This window comes from Neoarius graeffei, chromosome 19, assembly GCF_027579695.1.
Source record: "Neoarius graeffei isolate fNeoGra1 chromosome 19, fNeoGra1.pri, whole genome shotgun sequence".
In the NCBI taxonomy this organism is placed as follows: domain Eukaryota; kingdom Metazoa; phylum Chordata; class Actinopteri; order Siluriformes; family Ariidae; genus Neoarius; species Neoarius graeffei.
In genome coordinates this window covers 33,436,308-33,453,529 of record NC_083587.1, presented here as the reverse complement: position 1 = coordinate 33,453,529, position 17,222 = coordinate 33,436,308, and the positions used below count along the sequence as shown (strand labels likewise).

At 40.2% G+C, this 17,222-nt stretch overlaps 1 protein-coding gene across 2 annotated transcripts in view; it reads right to left on the bottom strand.

Annotated features, from left to right (window-relative positions):
• Nucleotides 1-17,222, bottom strand: part of pip4k2aa (phosphatidylinositol-5-phosphate 4-kinase, type II, alpha a) — a 56,660-nt gene that overhangs the window by 14,396 nt on the left and 25,042 nt on the right. For both annotated transcript variants that reach the window (XM_060900006.1, XM_060900007.1), the window contains 5 exons: nucleotides 7,608-7,705; nucleotides 7,397-7,493; nucleotides 5,614-5,766; nucleotides 4,914-5,060; nucleotides 4,793-4,831 (listed from right to left, as the gene is read on the bottom strand). In XM_060900006.1, coding sequence (XP_060755989.1) covers nucleotides 4,793-4,831; nucleotides 4,914-5,060; nucleotides 5,614-5,766; nucleotides 7,397-7,493; nucleotides 7,608-7,705 — 534 coding nt within the window. The remainder of the gene's footprint in view (nucleotides 1-4,792; nucleotides 4,832-4,913; nucleotides 5,061-5,613; nucleotides 5,767-7,396; nucleotides 7,494-7,607; nucleotides 7,706-17,222) is intronic.

Here is a 17,222-nt window from a genome sequence, read left to right as displayed (position 1 = left end):
TTGCCACAGAACTAGTTTTGATGCCACTTTCTCCGGGTGTCTAACACAATGTCCAGCTAACTTCAGCCTCCTGTATGCTACTTTAGATGATACTGGTGGTAGGCTTCCATACAACTGTTCATTTGTTAGCTTTGCCTTCCATGATATATTGAGAGCCATACGGAGCATCCTGGTGTAACATCCATCTCGTATCTTTTGCATATGAAGGATTTTCATGAAGGATGCTAATAATTCTACAGGGCACTGTATAAATAAAAGGCTATAAATATACAAGTGTAATGGATTAAACAGCTAATTATATATACACAACCCCGATTCCAAAAAAGTTGGGACAAAGTACAAATTGTAAATAAAAACGGAATGCAATGATGTGGAAGTTTCAAAATTCCATATTTTATTCAGAATAGAACATAGATGACATATCAAATGTTTAAACTGAGAAAATGTATCATTTAAAGAGAAAAATTAGGTGATTTTAAATTTCATGACAACACCACATCTCAAAAAAGTTGGGACAAGGCCATGTTTACCACTGTTACCCCTTTTCCACCAAATCAGTTCCAGGGCTGGTTCGGGGCCGGTGCTGGTTCACAACTCGTTCAACTCGCGAGCCAGCTGAGAACCAGTTTGCTTTTCCATACCTCGCGGTGCTAAGAGGAGACACGTCATTACGTCGCTGTATACGTCAGTTACGTCGCTACGTTTGCATAAACCTTGGCGTGAATATCAAAGCAAAAACAACACGGAAGCAGCAGCAGCGACAACAACAATAATAATGGATGACTTCACGTTTGTACAGCTGCTGCTTCTCGGCGCTTAAAAATGGCGATCTTTCGCGGTCTTGTTATTGTTGTTGGTCTTAACAACTCCGCCCCCGACGTAAGCGGTTCTTTCCTCTGGCCCAGCAGAGAGTTGGTGCTAGCCTGGAACTGGTTTTTCTGGCCCCAGAGCCAGTTCTTTGTCAGTGGAAACAGAAAACCCGGTTCCAAACTAAGCACTGGCCCCGAACCAGCCCTGGAACTGCTTTGGTGGAAAAGGGGCATGTGAGACATCCCCTTTTCTCTTTACAACAGTCTGTAAACGTCTGGGGACTGAGGAGACAAGTTGCTCAAGTTTAGGGATAGGAATGTTAACCCATTCTTGTCTAATGTAGGATTCTAGTTGCTCAACTGTCTTAGGTCTTTTTTTGTCGTATCTTCCGTTTTATGATGCGCCAAATGTTTTCTATGGGTGAAAGATCTGGACTGCAGGCTGACTAGTTCAGTACCCGGACCCTTCTTCTACGCAGCCATGATGCTGTAATTGATGCAGTATGTGGTTTGGCATTGGGAATTCTATATAGAGGACTATATAGTGAGCTCATTGGTAAAATGAAAAACACACTTTGGGGGTCTTTAATTAATGTATTTATTAAATGTGGGAAATACGCTCAGTATAATATGGATTTATCACAAAAATACATGCATGTATCTATCATTTTGAAAACAGACCAGCCAACTGATCTGGCATGTTTTAATTGTGTGATAGTAATGACGTAAATAACGGCATGACGGAGCAGTGTCCGAAAGCGGGTTTTTTTTTTTTTCATTTTACCAATGAGCTCACTATGTAGTCCTCTATATAGTAATTCCCTATATAGTGAGTAGTGAATGAGTGAGTGATTTTGGACACAGGGATAGGGAAGAGTGAATTTATTTAGGTGTCTATATTACTTTAAGACTTTAAATTTCACTTAGATGCATCAAATTTGCATTGTATTTCCTTCATCGCATATAGCCTCAACAAAGCTTGGACTTCACTGCTGGTTCATTTGCCCCACCACCACCCCACATTTTTTTTTTTTTTTAAAAACACTAAAGTTAAAAGCTGCTGTTTACATGGCTAACGTTTGACAGGGATTTAAAAAAAACAAAAAACAACCGCCATCGGTGCTGGATCATGTGTTCGACCAATCACTGTACACTTGCATTACTCATGGTTGTGCTGGGAGAGTACCGACCCTGAAGTAGGAGTTAAAATGTCCCACAAAACACTGTTCTAAGAACTATAAAATCATCCTCAGTTCCTGCAGTGCAGACAGACCAAAAACAGAGGAACTTCCTCCAACGTTTCTAAGAATTATTTATTAAAAAAAAAAAATTCCTCCAGTCCAAAAGCACCTATGGATTCCTGCTGGAGGAGTTCCTAAACACAGATTAACTTTAAGTAAAATATATGATAACTTCCTTCAACTGCATTCTGGTCATAAGATTTTCGAGAATGTGACATGATTTTGTTAAAAAAAAAAAAAAAAAATTAGATAGAGGACTGTATTTTCTTCGAATGAATTCTGTAAATCTAATTTCAATTAGAGGTTTGACTTCTCTTGTATTTGCTCTGATTAAGTACAAATACATTTTTTCCACAAGGCTTTTCAGCCATCGTTAAAAAAATTTCCAAAAGAGCATGTGGCTTAATCTCTATCCCCTCGGTGTTGCCCACAGCTGCCCTGAACAATCTGAAGCTCAACATAATGCTGGGGAATATATTCTCCTGCAATTTGTCATGATCCATTTTTTTTTTTAAGTTGACTCTCAGAGACTATCATACACCCATCTTAGTGAGAGAAGTCGTCAAGAAACTTAGCCAGACTTTGGGCTCACTGTAAAGTCATGTAACTAAACATGTTTACTCATGACAACACTGAAATTGAGAAAAGTAGCTCCTTGCCAAAAACACAACTAACTCTCCCTGACCATAATGAAAACACAGGCTTGTGCCTGAAGGCAGGTTTTACATTTGTTTCCTCCTTTGTTATTTCATAACAATGACCAGCAGAGCATGAAGCAAAAACACATCCCTACAGCTTACACTTCCTACAGGAACCATCACAAATGAAGCAAAACAAGATTTACAAATCCGCCTGCAAGCAGTTGCCACGAGCAAAATTATGCCTGAACATGTGTTTTAGCTGCACGGAACTTACCAAGAGCAAAGATGTGAAAAAACAAACACTGACTAAAGAAAATATTTCCTTTTCCATTAGTGAAAGGTCAAACACAATACATCATAATCTCATGTTTTACCAATCAGTGCAAAGTTAACGAAAATTACAAACCGCCATTAATTAAAGCCATTCGATCACTACCTGATTTGCACTGCACATGCGTAAAGATTTACAACAGTGGATCATGTTTCAAATTTTCTTGCGGCTTATTACTTTAATTTATGATGAACTAAAACTGTTCAGCACTGAAAGCTTTGCTCTTCACATTGCTAAAGCATAAGTATTATTAATTCATTTATTCATATTAACGTGTACATCAATGACTAATAAACTGCAACTTAATATAATTTAAAAATTGCTTTAAAGGACATGGGACATGAAACAAATGCATGCTATATCAGTTTCTTTCCATTAAAAATATGAATTAATTGCATCAACAAATACAAAATCATCTATTAAATTCAGCAAAATCGTTATATTCGTGATGGAATTTCTGCTCGAGCTCCAATATGCATATTTTACAACCGGAAGAGCCGCTGTCACATGATCATATGTCACAAAAACTTTCAGGCACAGCACAAGCGGGTAGATGAATGGAGACGTGAATGACAAGAAAATTGTTTTTATAGTCTTTAACGTACATTGGACATCATGGTGTATTGTGCTGCTTATGGTTGCAATAATTCCAATGGGAAATGCCCTGGAGTAAGTTTTTTTGCGTTCCCCAAGGACCCGAAGCTGAGGAAAGTGTGGGCTCACTACTGCTGTAGAAAAAACTTTGCACCTACTGTTTCCCACAAACTGTGTTCGGACCATTTCACTGAGGATTCTTTCGACATTGATACTCAGGTACTGAGCGATATTAATTGCCAAGCCAAATTTAAGAGGCCGTATAGCCGGGTTCATGGAGGCAGTGATAGCGCCATAATATACAGGGCCTAACATTCCTACAACTGTAGAGACAGTCAAGAAATCCTGTAACATTAATGGACATTTAAATAAATGTTAAGTTATGTTGGTAAGTTTGTTTAATTTTTCTTAATTTTCATCTCTTTCGCCAAATGGCGTAGTGTTGTTGGCTGTGTGATGGCGTTTCGCCATTTTGAATGTTTTCATCTCGGACTCTGGAAGCACTGTATCTCAATCAATCTCGAAAAATATCAGCAAAAAAAAAAAAAAAACTAGCTTGCAACGTACTTTAGCTAGATCTATGATGAACTTTCAATGTATGATACAAAAATAATACTTCTTTCAACAGATCATTAGCCTTTGAGCAGAATTGTTTTTAACTTACCAGGAAGTGTTATCGAGCCGACCGCTTTCAGTTTCATGGGGATTGAATGAACTCTCACTCTCAATCATCTGACCCGTCAGAGTAAAGACAAGATCTATGTTCATGTGAATTTCCAGCTATCGGTTCGAATTGATAGGGTCTAACTTCACATCTCTGTGAAACATCGGGAATATCACTGTCGATGGTGTCCATTTCGGTAACCTGTTTACATTAGATTCCCAAGCGCTGGCTCCTTGGAAAGTTTTTGTGACGTCACGGGTCACGTGACCACCTAGCTAATTAACGAATCATTGTTTTATGCTGATGTATAAAACAGTTGAATAATGTGATGATTTTCACATTATTGACGCCCTGCAGTGATTTAGATGGCATTTCTTATGTCCTTTATACATAATTATACCCAGAAAAAAATCCGTCCCATGTCCTTTAAGAATAATTAAGACTGCATATTACATTTGCAAAGAACTCCAAGACTAGATATTAACTGCATTCTGCTTTAACATCAACATTACCTTCTCCTTGAAACTGGCCTCTCTAGCGACAGTAGATCCCTTAGAAAGAAAAAGTTTGTGTCAGTTCATAGTTGAGTCATCTGGAAATTAGCAGCAAAAAGTAAAATCACTCTTCGCATACCTTCAGGTCATATTTCTTATACACAGACAAGCGATGGCTGAAGACATTGCGCGTGACAATCATATAGGTTTCATCTCCGTCTACGGTGATGCGGTACATGCCCAGAAACTGAGGCAGCAGGGTGGTACCGTGACATTCCACAATAAACTACGAGACAGAAAACACACAGTTAATAATTTTAAAATAAATAAATAAATAAATAAAATCATGAACGATATAACTAATGCACCACTTAATAATACAGTAACACCTTTTCATATTCAAGGTCAATTTACAGTTCATGTAAGAAGAGAAATAAGGAGCAAGTAGAGCAAGGACCATGAGAAGTGAAGGTGTTAAAAGAAACTTTTCTTTGAGTTAGTTCTTGAAAGAGAACAGAGAAGGAAAGAGAGCGATTGAGGAAATGAGTTCCAGAGCTTTGAGGTCACAGCGCTGACAGATCTGTTGCTCCCACACAGGCCACTCTGGCTTTAGGAACCATGAGCAGATTGATTAAATCTATTAATTTGAACAAGGTGCAATCTTTCACAAAACTGGTCAAAAAAGTGGGTTTCTAAGGTCTGTGTGCTCAATAAAAACAACATGCTCATTCATGAAAAATCATCTCAGTTAAAGTAATGCACAGTTAAAGTCCTTTAATATGTATTTACATGTGCAATACAGCATTAAAGGCATTTAGTATGCATGTGCGCATGTGGACCTGGTGATATTTTTTAAGGATGTTGTGCATCTCAGCTACGTCCTCACTGCTGATGGTCTTAATGACGTATCTCTTGTCATAGGAGGTGTGAAACCGGGCACCGCTACGACCCTGAGCCTCGCTAACGAGAGGTGCGCTGCGAGTCAGAGAGTTCTACACACACACACACAAAACACAGGGAGACAACACAAGTCAACTTTAACACCTGCACATTTCCATATTTAAACACACTTTAATTAGCTCACTGGTTAATTATTACATCCTTGAAGAGCTGAAGGTGTGATGAAGCAGCATAAACACAGAAATGCACAAAAATTAACATCGGGTTTAAATCAGACCTGCGTTTTCTCTTAGGAATAAACCAGTGTGTCAGCATGTGACCAATGTGGAAGTCAACGTGAAAAACTTTCAGTTTAGCCTTATGAAGAACTTCTGATGTAGCCAAAGATAACGGATTTGCTCTTTGTGGAGGAGCAAAAATCTTCCCCTTGCCTAAAGCACAGCGATTAGCACTGTTCGCCAATAAGAACAATGTTTTCTTTCATGTGGGAGTAAGAGACACACAGGAAATGATATTAAGAGCACTGGCTGCATGTGGGTGGCTGAGACATAAAAGGATCGCCCTGAAATTATGCCGTCATTACGTGGAATAAATGGTCCACTTTCCAACAGCGGATTGAGCAGTTAATGACTAAATTGCAACTCGTTAATCATGGGTTTTTCCTCAAGGAAAACCGAATCTACCCAGATGATATGAACAGCCCACTGTTTGAAATATGAATGCGGCAGCATGTAACACTCAAACTGACAGCTGTATGACACAGGCTTAAGTCTCACCCAGCAATAAAGAAAAAGAAGCAATCGGGACGCTGGGAAAAACGTTAACGAAAAGCCCTGGTGTATTACATTCTTACGCTGATGCAGGGTCCATTTGCTTTGTTTGCAATGATTTTTTTTTGGTCAGGTAGTGAAGTAGTTGGAGCAATCTGACAAAATGCTGCTTTTTTTTCCATGTTATCAGGTGCAAAGACAATTTTACAGCCATTTCTAATCCATCTTGTTGATCCATTTCTGGTATTCGGGTCTCTCTCCATTTAGGTCTTATGACTGAAAATAACTGCTGAGGAGTGTCGCCAAGATGTTCACCAAGTCAGACTTTGATCTACTTTATACTGTTTCGTAAAAGTACTGTAAGGTTAAACTTTTGTGCTGCTCACATCAGACATTTCCCCCCCCCCCTTCTCGAATATTATACAGCCAAACCTCAACACTGGGCAATATCAAATTTATAATTTTGTTTTCACAGCATGGGGGAATATTCTTTTTTTGTTTTTTAAGGAAAAGCTTAAGACTCAATTCATTTCATAAGTTTAAAAAAAAAAAAAAAAACCACACAACAACCCACATCATACACCATCAACTTTCACAGAAAAAGGAAATTTGAGTAACATGGCAGATGAGCAACTGCAGGTCTTTTCCTGTAGTACATTGCTCATTTACTCACCACTAACTGCTTTAAAGAAAACACTAAAAACAGGTAAAGACAAGATTCTGAACCTTTTTCCAGTGCAGTGACTACATCTTGCTTAAAACGGTGCTCAAAAAAAGTTGGAAACTGGTCCACAGATGCATGAATTCAACATTCATGCTTTTTGTCCAGAAACAAGTACAAAAGATGCTTACTCTACAGTCTCAGACTCTGAAGGCCGAGCCACAGAATTACTGATGACGACGACTTCTCACAGACTCTACACCTAACTTCATCACGTTATTATGAACGTACCTGGAAGTCCTGGTCGTCAATGCTGAACCTTTCTCGCAAATTACGGAAAACGAGAGGGCAATACTCCTTGAATTTAAAGTGGCTTGGCATATTTTCCCTGAAAAGAAAAATAACATTTAAAAAAAAAAAACACCACAAGATTAAGAGGGTGTGCAATATCATAAATGTTGACTTAAATCAGAGAACGTTTTGAACAGTCAGCTTAACTCACTTGTTAAACAGGTGGTTGTCCACCTTTATCTTCGAATAGGCCTTGAAGTCATCAGGCATCAGCATGATAGGGATTTGAACATGACTCAACTCGTTTATCTAAGAAGGCAAAAAAACAACAGAAGCAGAAACTCTAAAGCATTTCATTTTTGATAAACCTAAGATTTTGACAAAAATGATAATGCACATTTCTAACAAATGTTAATTGATGTCATAACCAAATTTTTTTATATACAAAACCATCCCCCCCCCCCCCCCCAAGGATCACATCGAAAAAAAAAAAAGTGTTAAAGATAAATAGAAGCAAATAAATATTTAGCATTTAAATTGGGTTTACTTCTTCCTGCTCCTCTCTCTCTCTCACACACACACACGAAACAACAGTCCATCATTACTTTAAGACATGAAGTGTCTTATTTTATAAAAACTATTGAATTAAAAGGCATGCCCAAACTTTTGACTGGTACTGTATGACACCTGATGGAACTTTGTTACTTTACTCTGCTAGCAAGTTACAAATCTATCCAAGTGGCAAGTGATCCAGTTAGCATCCTAATACACACACACACACACACACACGATATGGCCAACGGTTTGACGACACATGAGCATCACACCCATTTAAAAAAAAAAAAAAAGCTCTCTGTTGCCACAAGGTTGGAAGCACAATTGTGTAGAATGTGTTTACAAGTTGTAGCATTATAAATATGGTCACTTCGTTGGGATTAAGGAGCCCAAACCTGCAAAACCCCTGTGCACAAAGTGAGGTCAATTAAGACAGGGTTTACACCAAGATTGTACTGGAAGAACGCGAGTGTCCTGCACAAAGCCGTGACCTCATCCCCATTGAACATGTCTGGGATGAACTGGAACGCCAATTGTATGCCAGGCTGCCTCATCAGTACCTGCCCTCACTAATGCTCTTATGGCTGAATGAACATACTAGTGCATCTCAAAAAATTAGAATACCATGAAAGTTTTTTTTTTCCATAATTTAATTCAAAAAAGTAAAAAAAACTTTGATATATTCTATATTCATTACATGTAAAGTGAAATATTTAAAGCCCTTTTTGTTTTAATTTTGATTATTATAGCTTATAGCTCATGAAAATCAGAAATCCAGTATCTCAATTTATTAGAATATTCCCCAAGATCAATTAAAAAAAAAAAAAAAAAAAAAAAAAAAAAAAACTTACAATACAGAAAAATGTCCAACTTCTGAAAAGTATATTCATTTATACACTCAATACTTGGTTGGGGCTCCTTTACCATGAATTACTGCATCAATGCGGTGTGGCATGGAGGTGATCAGTCTGTGGCACTGCTGAGGTGTTATTGAAGCCCAGGTTGCTTTGATAGTGGCCTTCAGCGTATCTGTATTTTTGGGTCGGGTGTTTCTCATCTTCCTCTTGACAATATGGGGTTCAGGTCAGGCAAGTTGGCTGGCCAAACAAACACAGTATTATCATGGTCAGCAAACCATTCGGTAGTAGTTTTGGCACTGTGGATAGGTGCCAAGTCCTGCTGGAAAAGGAAATCAGCATCTCCAAAAAGCTCGTCAGCAGATGGAAGCATGAAGTGCTCTAAAATCTCCTGGTAGATGGCTGTGTTGACTTTGGACTTGATAAAATACAGTGGACCAACACCAGCAGATGACATGGCACCCCAAATCATCACAGACTGTGGAAACTTCACACTGGGCTTCAAACACCTTGGATTCTGTGCCTTTCCACTCTTCCTCCAAACTCTAGAACCGTGATTTCCAAATTAAATGCAAAATGTACTTTCATCTGAAAAGAGGACTTTGGACCACTGAGCAACAGTCCATTTCTTTCTCTCCTTAGCCCAGATAAGACACTTCTGACATTGTCTCTGGCTCAGGAGTAGCTTGATATTAGGAATGCGAAAGTTGTATCCCCTTTCTTGAAGATGTCTGTTCGTGATGGGTCTTGATACACTGACACCAGCCTCAGTCCACTCCTTGTGAAGCTCTCCCAAGTTTTTGAATCAACTTTTCTTGACAATCCTCTCAAGACTGCGGCCATCCCTGTTGCTTGTGCACCTTTTCCAGCCACCCTTTTCAGCAATGACCTTTTGTGGCTTACCCTCCTTGTGGAGGGCATCAGTGATCATCTTCTGGACAACAGTCAAGTCAGCAGTCTTCCCCATGATTGTGGTTGTGTGTACTGAACTAGACTGAGAGATACACTGTGTTCATACTGTTTTACTCAAACTCCAAATGAAATATTCTAATATTTTGAGATTTTTTTTTATGTTTTTGTACTGTATGCCATACTGATTAAAATTAAAATATAAAAATGCTTAAAACATTTTAGTTTATGTGTAATGAGTCTATAATATAACATTTTCACTTTCTTAAATAACTGATGGAAAATATTGAACTTTTTCATAATATTTAATTTTTTGAGATGCACTAGTATATTCCAATATATTCCTAGTGGAAAGCCTTCCTAGAAGAGTGGAGGTTGTTATAACAGCAAAGGGGGAACTGAATCTGGAATGCAAGGTTAAAAATAAATAAATAAATAAATAAATAAATAAATAGAGAGATGTGATGGCCAAGTGTCCACAAACTTTTGGGCATCTAGCGTAGTTTTATGAAGGAAATCCCTTTCACTATATTGTTCTTGTTTCTGAGGTCAAGTACGATCCCACTGTTTCATTAAAAACAACAAAACACCCATCCTACCCACATTCTATCCCATTGGGAGATTGGACTATTCATTTGACAAGGTTCAGGTCGCATCTTCACCTTCTCCCCACCAAATGGTTTACAAAACTGTAGTGATCACCACTTGATCTTGGACTGGTAAAAGCTGTCCATTTTGGCTTGTGTACCAAAGAGTTAAGTGAGTAAAGCAAAATAAATAAATTTAAGACTAAATCACTGCGACACAACTGCAGGCATCACTTGATTGTGCACTGCTGGAGCAGTGGCTTCAGTAATGCATATTTTGCCATCTATCTAAAGTCTAACATGTACGTTAGTGGTATTGAAAATTAAGGTTTAAGAGCTAGATCCTCCAAAAAACTATTGAAGACCTGCGCTGCTGAACTGGGTGAACCGCTCCAACGCATCTTCAACCTCAGCCTGCAGCTGGGGAGAGTGCCAACCCTCTGGAATACATCATGTATCGTTCCAGCTCCCAAAAAGAATCAGCCCAGCGAGCTGAATGACTTCCGACCGGTGGCGCTCACATCACATCTGATGAAGACGTTGGAGTGGCTCTTCTTCAGCCTCCTCAGACCCCAGGTACAACATGCCCAGGACTGTCTGCAGTTTGCGTACCGGGCAGGTGTCGGTGTGGAAGACGCCATCCTCTACCTGCTACACCGAGCCCACTCGCATCTGGATAAGGGAAATGGCACAGTGAGGATCCTCTTCTTGGACTTCGAGTGCCTTCAACACCATCCAGCCCCTACTGCTTCAGGACAAACTGAACAGGATGCGAGTGGACCCCTGCCTGGTCACCTGGATCTCCAGCTACCTCACCGACAGGCCGCAGTAAGTCAGGCTGAAGGACATCACGTCTGACACTGTAATTAGCAGCACCGGAGCACCCCAGGGCACGGTGCTGGCCCCTCTTCTCTTCACCCTGTACACCGTGGACTTTTGCTACATCTCGGAGCCGTGTCACATCCAGAAGTTTGCCGATGACACAGCCATCGTTGGGTGTATCAGTGATGACAGAGAGGAGGAGTATAGGAGCCTGGTGAGGGACTTTGCTGTGTGATGCAACAGGAACCATCTGCAGCTCAACACCCCGAAGACCAAGGTCACAACCAGTTCTGATCAAGGGAGTCGAGGTGGAGGCTGTGGATTCCTACAAGTACCTCGGGCTGTGGCTGGACAGCAAGCTGGACTGGACTTGCAACACCAAATCACTTATACAGGAAGGGACAGAGCAGGCTATACTTCCTGAGGAGGCTGCAGTCCTTTAACATCTGCAGGAAACTCCTGTGGATGTTCTATCAGTCTGTGGTCGCCAGTGTCCTGTTTTACACCGTGGTGTGCTGGGGGGGGCAGCACATCCAAGGAGGACACATCCAGGCTGGACAAACTAATCAGGCGGGCCGGCTCTGTGGTCGGTATGAAGCTGGACTCTCTGGTGATGGTGGCAGAGAAGAGGTCTATGGACAAACTACTGAACATCATGGATGATGCCAGTCACCCTCTGCACACGGTCATCAGCAACCAGAGGAGCCTGTTCAGTGACAGAATGCTCCTTCCCAAGTGCAGGACGAACAGACTCAAAAACTCCTTTGTCCCTCACGCCATCAGACTGTACAACTCCTCTCTGGGGGGGAGGAGGGGTAACAGGAGGACAGAGGACGGGAAGGAGCAGTAGCCTAGCCTAACAATAAGCAATACCGGACAATGTGCAATATAATAATATCTTTCCTGCTCCCCCCCCACACTTACCCTAACCCCACTTCTCCCCCCCCTTTCCCCCCCTTCCTCTCTTCCCCATATATTTTATATGTAAATACTTATTTTAAATTTATCTAGAAGTTCTCTCTATTTCTTTTCTCTGTTTATCTGTAATGATACTGCTGGAATCTTAATTTCCCGGAGGGAACCCTCCCAAAGGGATCAATTAAGTTTTATCGAATCTAATCTAAACAATTGCAGCATTGTTCAAACCTGTAACCTACTCATGGCTATCAGAGCCATAATATTCCTCTATCGGTCAACTCTGGCTTTATCAGAGGGTAATTTGCAAATCAAGGATTGCAGTCTTGAAATCAGTGTCTTTCCCTCTGTCCGTCTCTCTGCCACACACACTCTTCTGTGAAGTGACGGGCACCATGACTGAGTGATGATTCCACAGTCAGAAGGCGATGTCTCCGTTTAAACAATGCACCCTTTTACTTTAGATTAAAATAAATAAATAAATAAAATATTCCCCCCTGTGGAACTAAAACCAATGCTCAGCAATAAATCATTCCTAGTGAGCCCACTGTGCTCCAGGTAATAAAATGGTGCATAACTGTGATAGGGAAAATCAGTACTGGTGCCAAGAATTCTGTGACTCACAGGATGTGTCAAGTTCTACTTGGTCTGTAGAGTGGAAAAGTTAAGGACCTTCATTAATGAAGTGTTTATGGTTTCTCACTAGCATGACAGGATGGTGGCACATTATTCACAAGCCTACTGTCAAGAGGTCAACACGGCCCACCTTGGTGACCTCCCCAATAAGGGATAATGCTTTAAAGTGTCTACAAAAACAATGGACTCAGGATAATGAATAATAACTCCTGTGTAAGGCAATGCAGTGCTCATGTGTCACCGGAAAGCATTGATGGACAGTTTGGTGGGCCTACAATGCTAGATTTAGGTGATTAAGTCATAAAACAAGCCACTGTTTTCCAAGAAGTGCCTATGGATAGGTCATAATGCTAAGCAGACACCAAGAATAGGACTTGCGTTAACTTAATGCACTTTGGGGCATGAACATCTGACAGACTTCTATTTTCTGAAAATCTAATTATAACCCGTTTTGCTCTTTACCACCTCCAACAATTCCTCGACATGTTGTGAAGCTCTTAATGAGATTTGCTTCCTCACTTCAGCTGAGCTTGTGTTCAGTAGATCTGGCTCAGGAATAAGTGAGACAGCCTAGGTTCAGCATTTTGTCTAGTTGGAATACAATTAAGGATTTTTTATACTTTATATAAAATGAGACTGGGAGATACTTCAGTTAACGTGCAGGAAGAATAAAAAACAGAAAATAAAAACACGAAATCACTTCTGCACTCTATTGGTCAGAGGGTTGGTATTTAAAAAGGCACAGCAGAAAAATGAAATGTCAGATGACAGCACTGGCAAAAGTGTGGCTCTATTATACAAAATTTCCAGGCATATTAAAAGAAAAAATAAAATGACAGTGCATTAAGTTTACCCACTAGTGAGACAAAACAACTGTAGATGCTAAACTTTCGGGGGGGGGGGGGGGGGGGGGGGGGGGGGCGGCGCCCACACACCAAAGTTGTTTCTGAAATTATGACGACAGTGGAGATCTTGTCAAGTGGAAGTGTGTAAAGAAAGAGTCACCGAAAACAGACGGAGTACTGATAGAGAATTTTCCTATCAGTGGATCTCAAGTTTATTGGCCTGCAGCTACATCTGACTTCATTTCAGCAACTTCATGCGCACTCAGCATTTTATCTCTCGACACACATCTCACACGCAGAGTTTCATACGACCACTTCCTGTTTGTCTCCATGGCAACAAACTCAGGTCTTCCTGCTCTTGATCTCATCCTCAACAGTACAGGAAGCCAAAAAACGGTGCATCTACATTGAAACAAGATATATGTGCTAAAATATACAGTGGTGCTTGACGAGAACATGACTTAATGCACATAGTGGTGCTTGAAAGTTTGTGAACCCTTTAGAATTTATATTTCTGCATAAATATGACTTAAAACAACATCAGGTTTTCACACAAGTCCTAAAAGTAGATAAAGTTAAACAAATGAGAAAAATATTATACTTGGTCATTTATTTATTGAGGAAAATGATCCAATATTACATAGCTATGAGTGGCAAAAGTATGTGAACCTCTAGGATTAGCAGTTGATTTGAAGGTGAAATTAGAGTCAGGTGTTTTCAATCAGTGGGATGACAATCAGGTGTGAGTGGGCACCCTGTTTTATTTAAAGAACAGGGATCTATCAAAGTCTGATCTTCACAACACATGTTTGTGGAAGCGTATCATGGCATGAACAAAGGAGATTTCTGAGGACCTCAGAAAAAGCGTTGCTAATGCTCATCAGGCTGGAAAAGGTTACAAAACCATCTCTAAAGAGTTTGGACTCCACCAATCCACAGTCAGTCAGACAGTGTACAAATGGAGGAAATTCAAGACCATCGTTACCCTCCCCAGGAGTGGTTGACCAACAAAGATCACTCCAAGAGCAAGGCGTGTAATAGTCGACGAGGTCACAAAGGACCCCAGGGTAACTTCTAAGCAACTGAAGGCCTCTCTCACATTGGCTAATGTTAATGTTCATGAGTCCACCATCAGGAGAACACAACAACAACAATGAACAACAATGGTGTGCATGGCAGGGTTGCAAGGAGAAAGCCACTGCTCTCCAAAACGAACACTGCTGCTCGTCTGCAGTTTGCTAAAGATCACATGGACAAGCCACAGCAAACTATTGGCTATTGGAAAAATGTTTTGTGGATGGATGAGACCAAAATAGAACTTTTGGCTTTAAATGAGAACAAAGGAGACGTTTGGAGAACGGCAAACACTGCATTCCAGCAGAAGAACCTTATCCCATCTGTGAAACATGGTGGTGGTAGTATAATGGTTTGGGCCTGTTTTGTTGCATCTGGGACTGCATCTGGGCCAGGACAGCTTGCCATCGTTGATGGAACAATGAATTCTGAATTATACCAGTGAATTCTAAAGGAAAATGCCAGGACGTCTGTCCATGAACTGAATCTCAAGAGAAGGTGGGTCATGCAGCAAGACAACGACCCTAAGCATACAAGTCATTCTACCAAAGAATGGTTAAAGAAGAATAATGTTTTGGAATGGCCAAGTCAAAGTCCTGACCTTAATCCAATCAAAATGTTGTGGAAGGACCTGAAGCGAGCAGTTCACGTGAGGAAACCCACCAACATCCCAGAGTTGAAGCTGTTCTGTATGGAGGAATGGACTAAAATTCCTCCAAGCCAGCGTGCAGGACTGATCAACAGTTATTGGAAACGTTTAGCTGCAGTTATTGCTGCACAAGGGGGTCACACCAGATACTGAAAGCAAAGGTTCACATACTTTTGCCACTCATGGATATGTAATATTGGATCATTTTCCTCAATAAATAAATGACCAAGTATAATGTTTGTCTCATTTGTTTAACTGGGTTCTCTTTATCTACTTTTAGGACTTGTGTGAAAATCAGATGATGTTTTAGATCATATTTATGCAGAAATATAGAAAATTCTCAAGGGTTCACAAACTTTCAAGCACCACTGTACGCTACAGAAGAGGAGTTTACCAGTTTAGAATAAAGACTAAACACAGTTAAATAGCACACATGCAATTGTGCAATGACTAAAGAAAGTACTTTATATTTTCAAGTCTTGAAATTATTCCCACTTAAGCTTTGGGAAATCTTACCATCATGCAAAAAGCTTCATGAGAAACCTTACCCAGAAGGATTTCCTTAAAAAGTTCTCAAATAGGCTGAGCACTTTGCTGTGTCTCCTAACTACTTGTCTGAGGCATTTAATTCTACATAAATAATTTAATAAATAAATAAATAAAATATTTGCGCTTTACCTTTACAAGTTACATTTCAAAATGAGCCTTTATCAGCATGTCTTTGGGACATGGAAAGTATGTCTAGGTTGTCCAAACTCAAATAAAGTTTGAGTAATAGGATTCCCACACATTTTAAAAAATCCAAAAAACCCAAAAAACATTGTGCTCAATTATTAGACTGATTCTCAACAAATCCATCTATGCCATCATGTAAAATGTCATGACTATATACAGCAGTGCTTGAAAGTTTGTGAAGCCTTTAGAATTTTTTTTTTAAATTTCTGCATAAATGACTTAAAAGGATCATCAGATTTTCACCCAAGTCCTAAAGTAGATAGAGAGAACCCAATTAAACAAATGAGAGAAATATTATACTTAAGGAAAGGTCATTTATTTATTAAGAGAGGTGGAAAGTAACTGTAAAGTTCTTGCACAAGGGTGGAGCACAGAGTTCAGGTTGATATACCGTTTTTATTGCTACACTTTTCAGTCTAACAACTATGAATGAATTTTACAGACACACACTGGCGTCTGGTTCGGGGAAGAGCTCCTCTGCTCTCCCTCTTTAAGTAGGGCGCGGTCACTGGGAAGACACACAAACAGGTTAATTGCTCTCAGGTGTAGCGATTCTGCCACTTACCTTCCCTGACTCCGCCCCCCCGTCACAGACCAGCGCTTGACCATGCCCCCGCTGCCACAGTAACGAATTACATTTACTCACGTTACTGTAATTAAGTAGATTTTTTGTGTAATTTGTAATTTAAGTAGTTTTTGAAATGGGTAATTTTACTTTTACTCAAGTAAAGCATGTTACTTTGCTACATTCAAAAATCGCCCGTTACTGAGTAAAAAATTTAAATGCAGGGAAAAAAAACAATTGGCCTGAACTGAAAGGAAACTGGCGCAGGCGCGGAATATCCATATTAGCCTACATGTATGGTTGGATGATGGCTGGTGCCGAGGTAGCCGAGCAAGAGATAGAGGTGGTCATGAAGGAGGTTGAGGATTGCCAAGAAGAGAATTCCCATGGAACAGATGCGCCGGACAGCGAGGGAAATCCTTGGCCGTATCTCAGCCAGTACTTCGCATTCAAACGCAAACGAGGCAATAACAATAATGCAATGCAAAATGTGCCTGCCCTGCCGTACAGAGCCATCAGTCTACAAAACTTCCACATCAAATCTGCGGAAGCATGTGGTGGTAAGTAGATATGTGCATTTACCTGTGTATCCCAAACGTTATATTTATTGTTTGGTTAAAACCTTCCACTGTTGAGTAAAATGTGCCTTCATTATCAATTCTTTTGGCCGCCTAGCA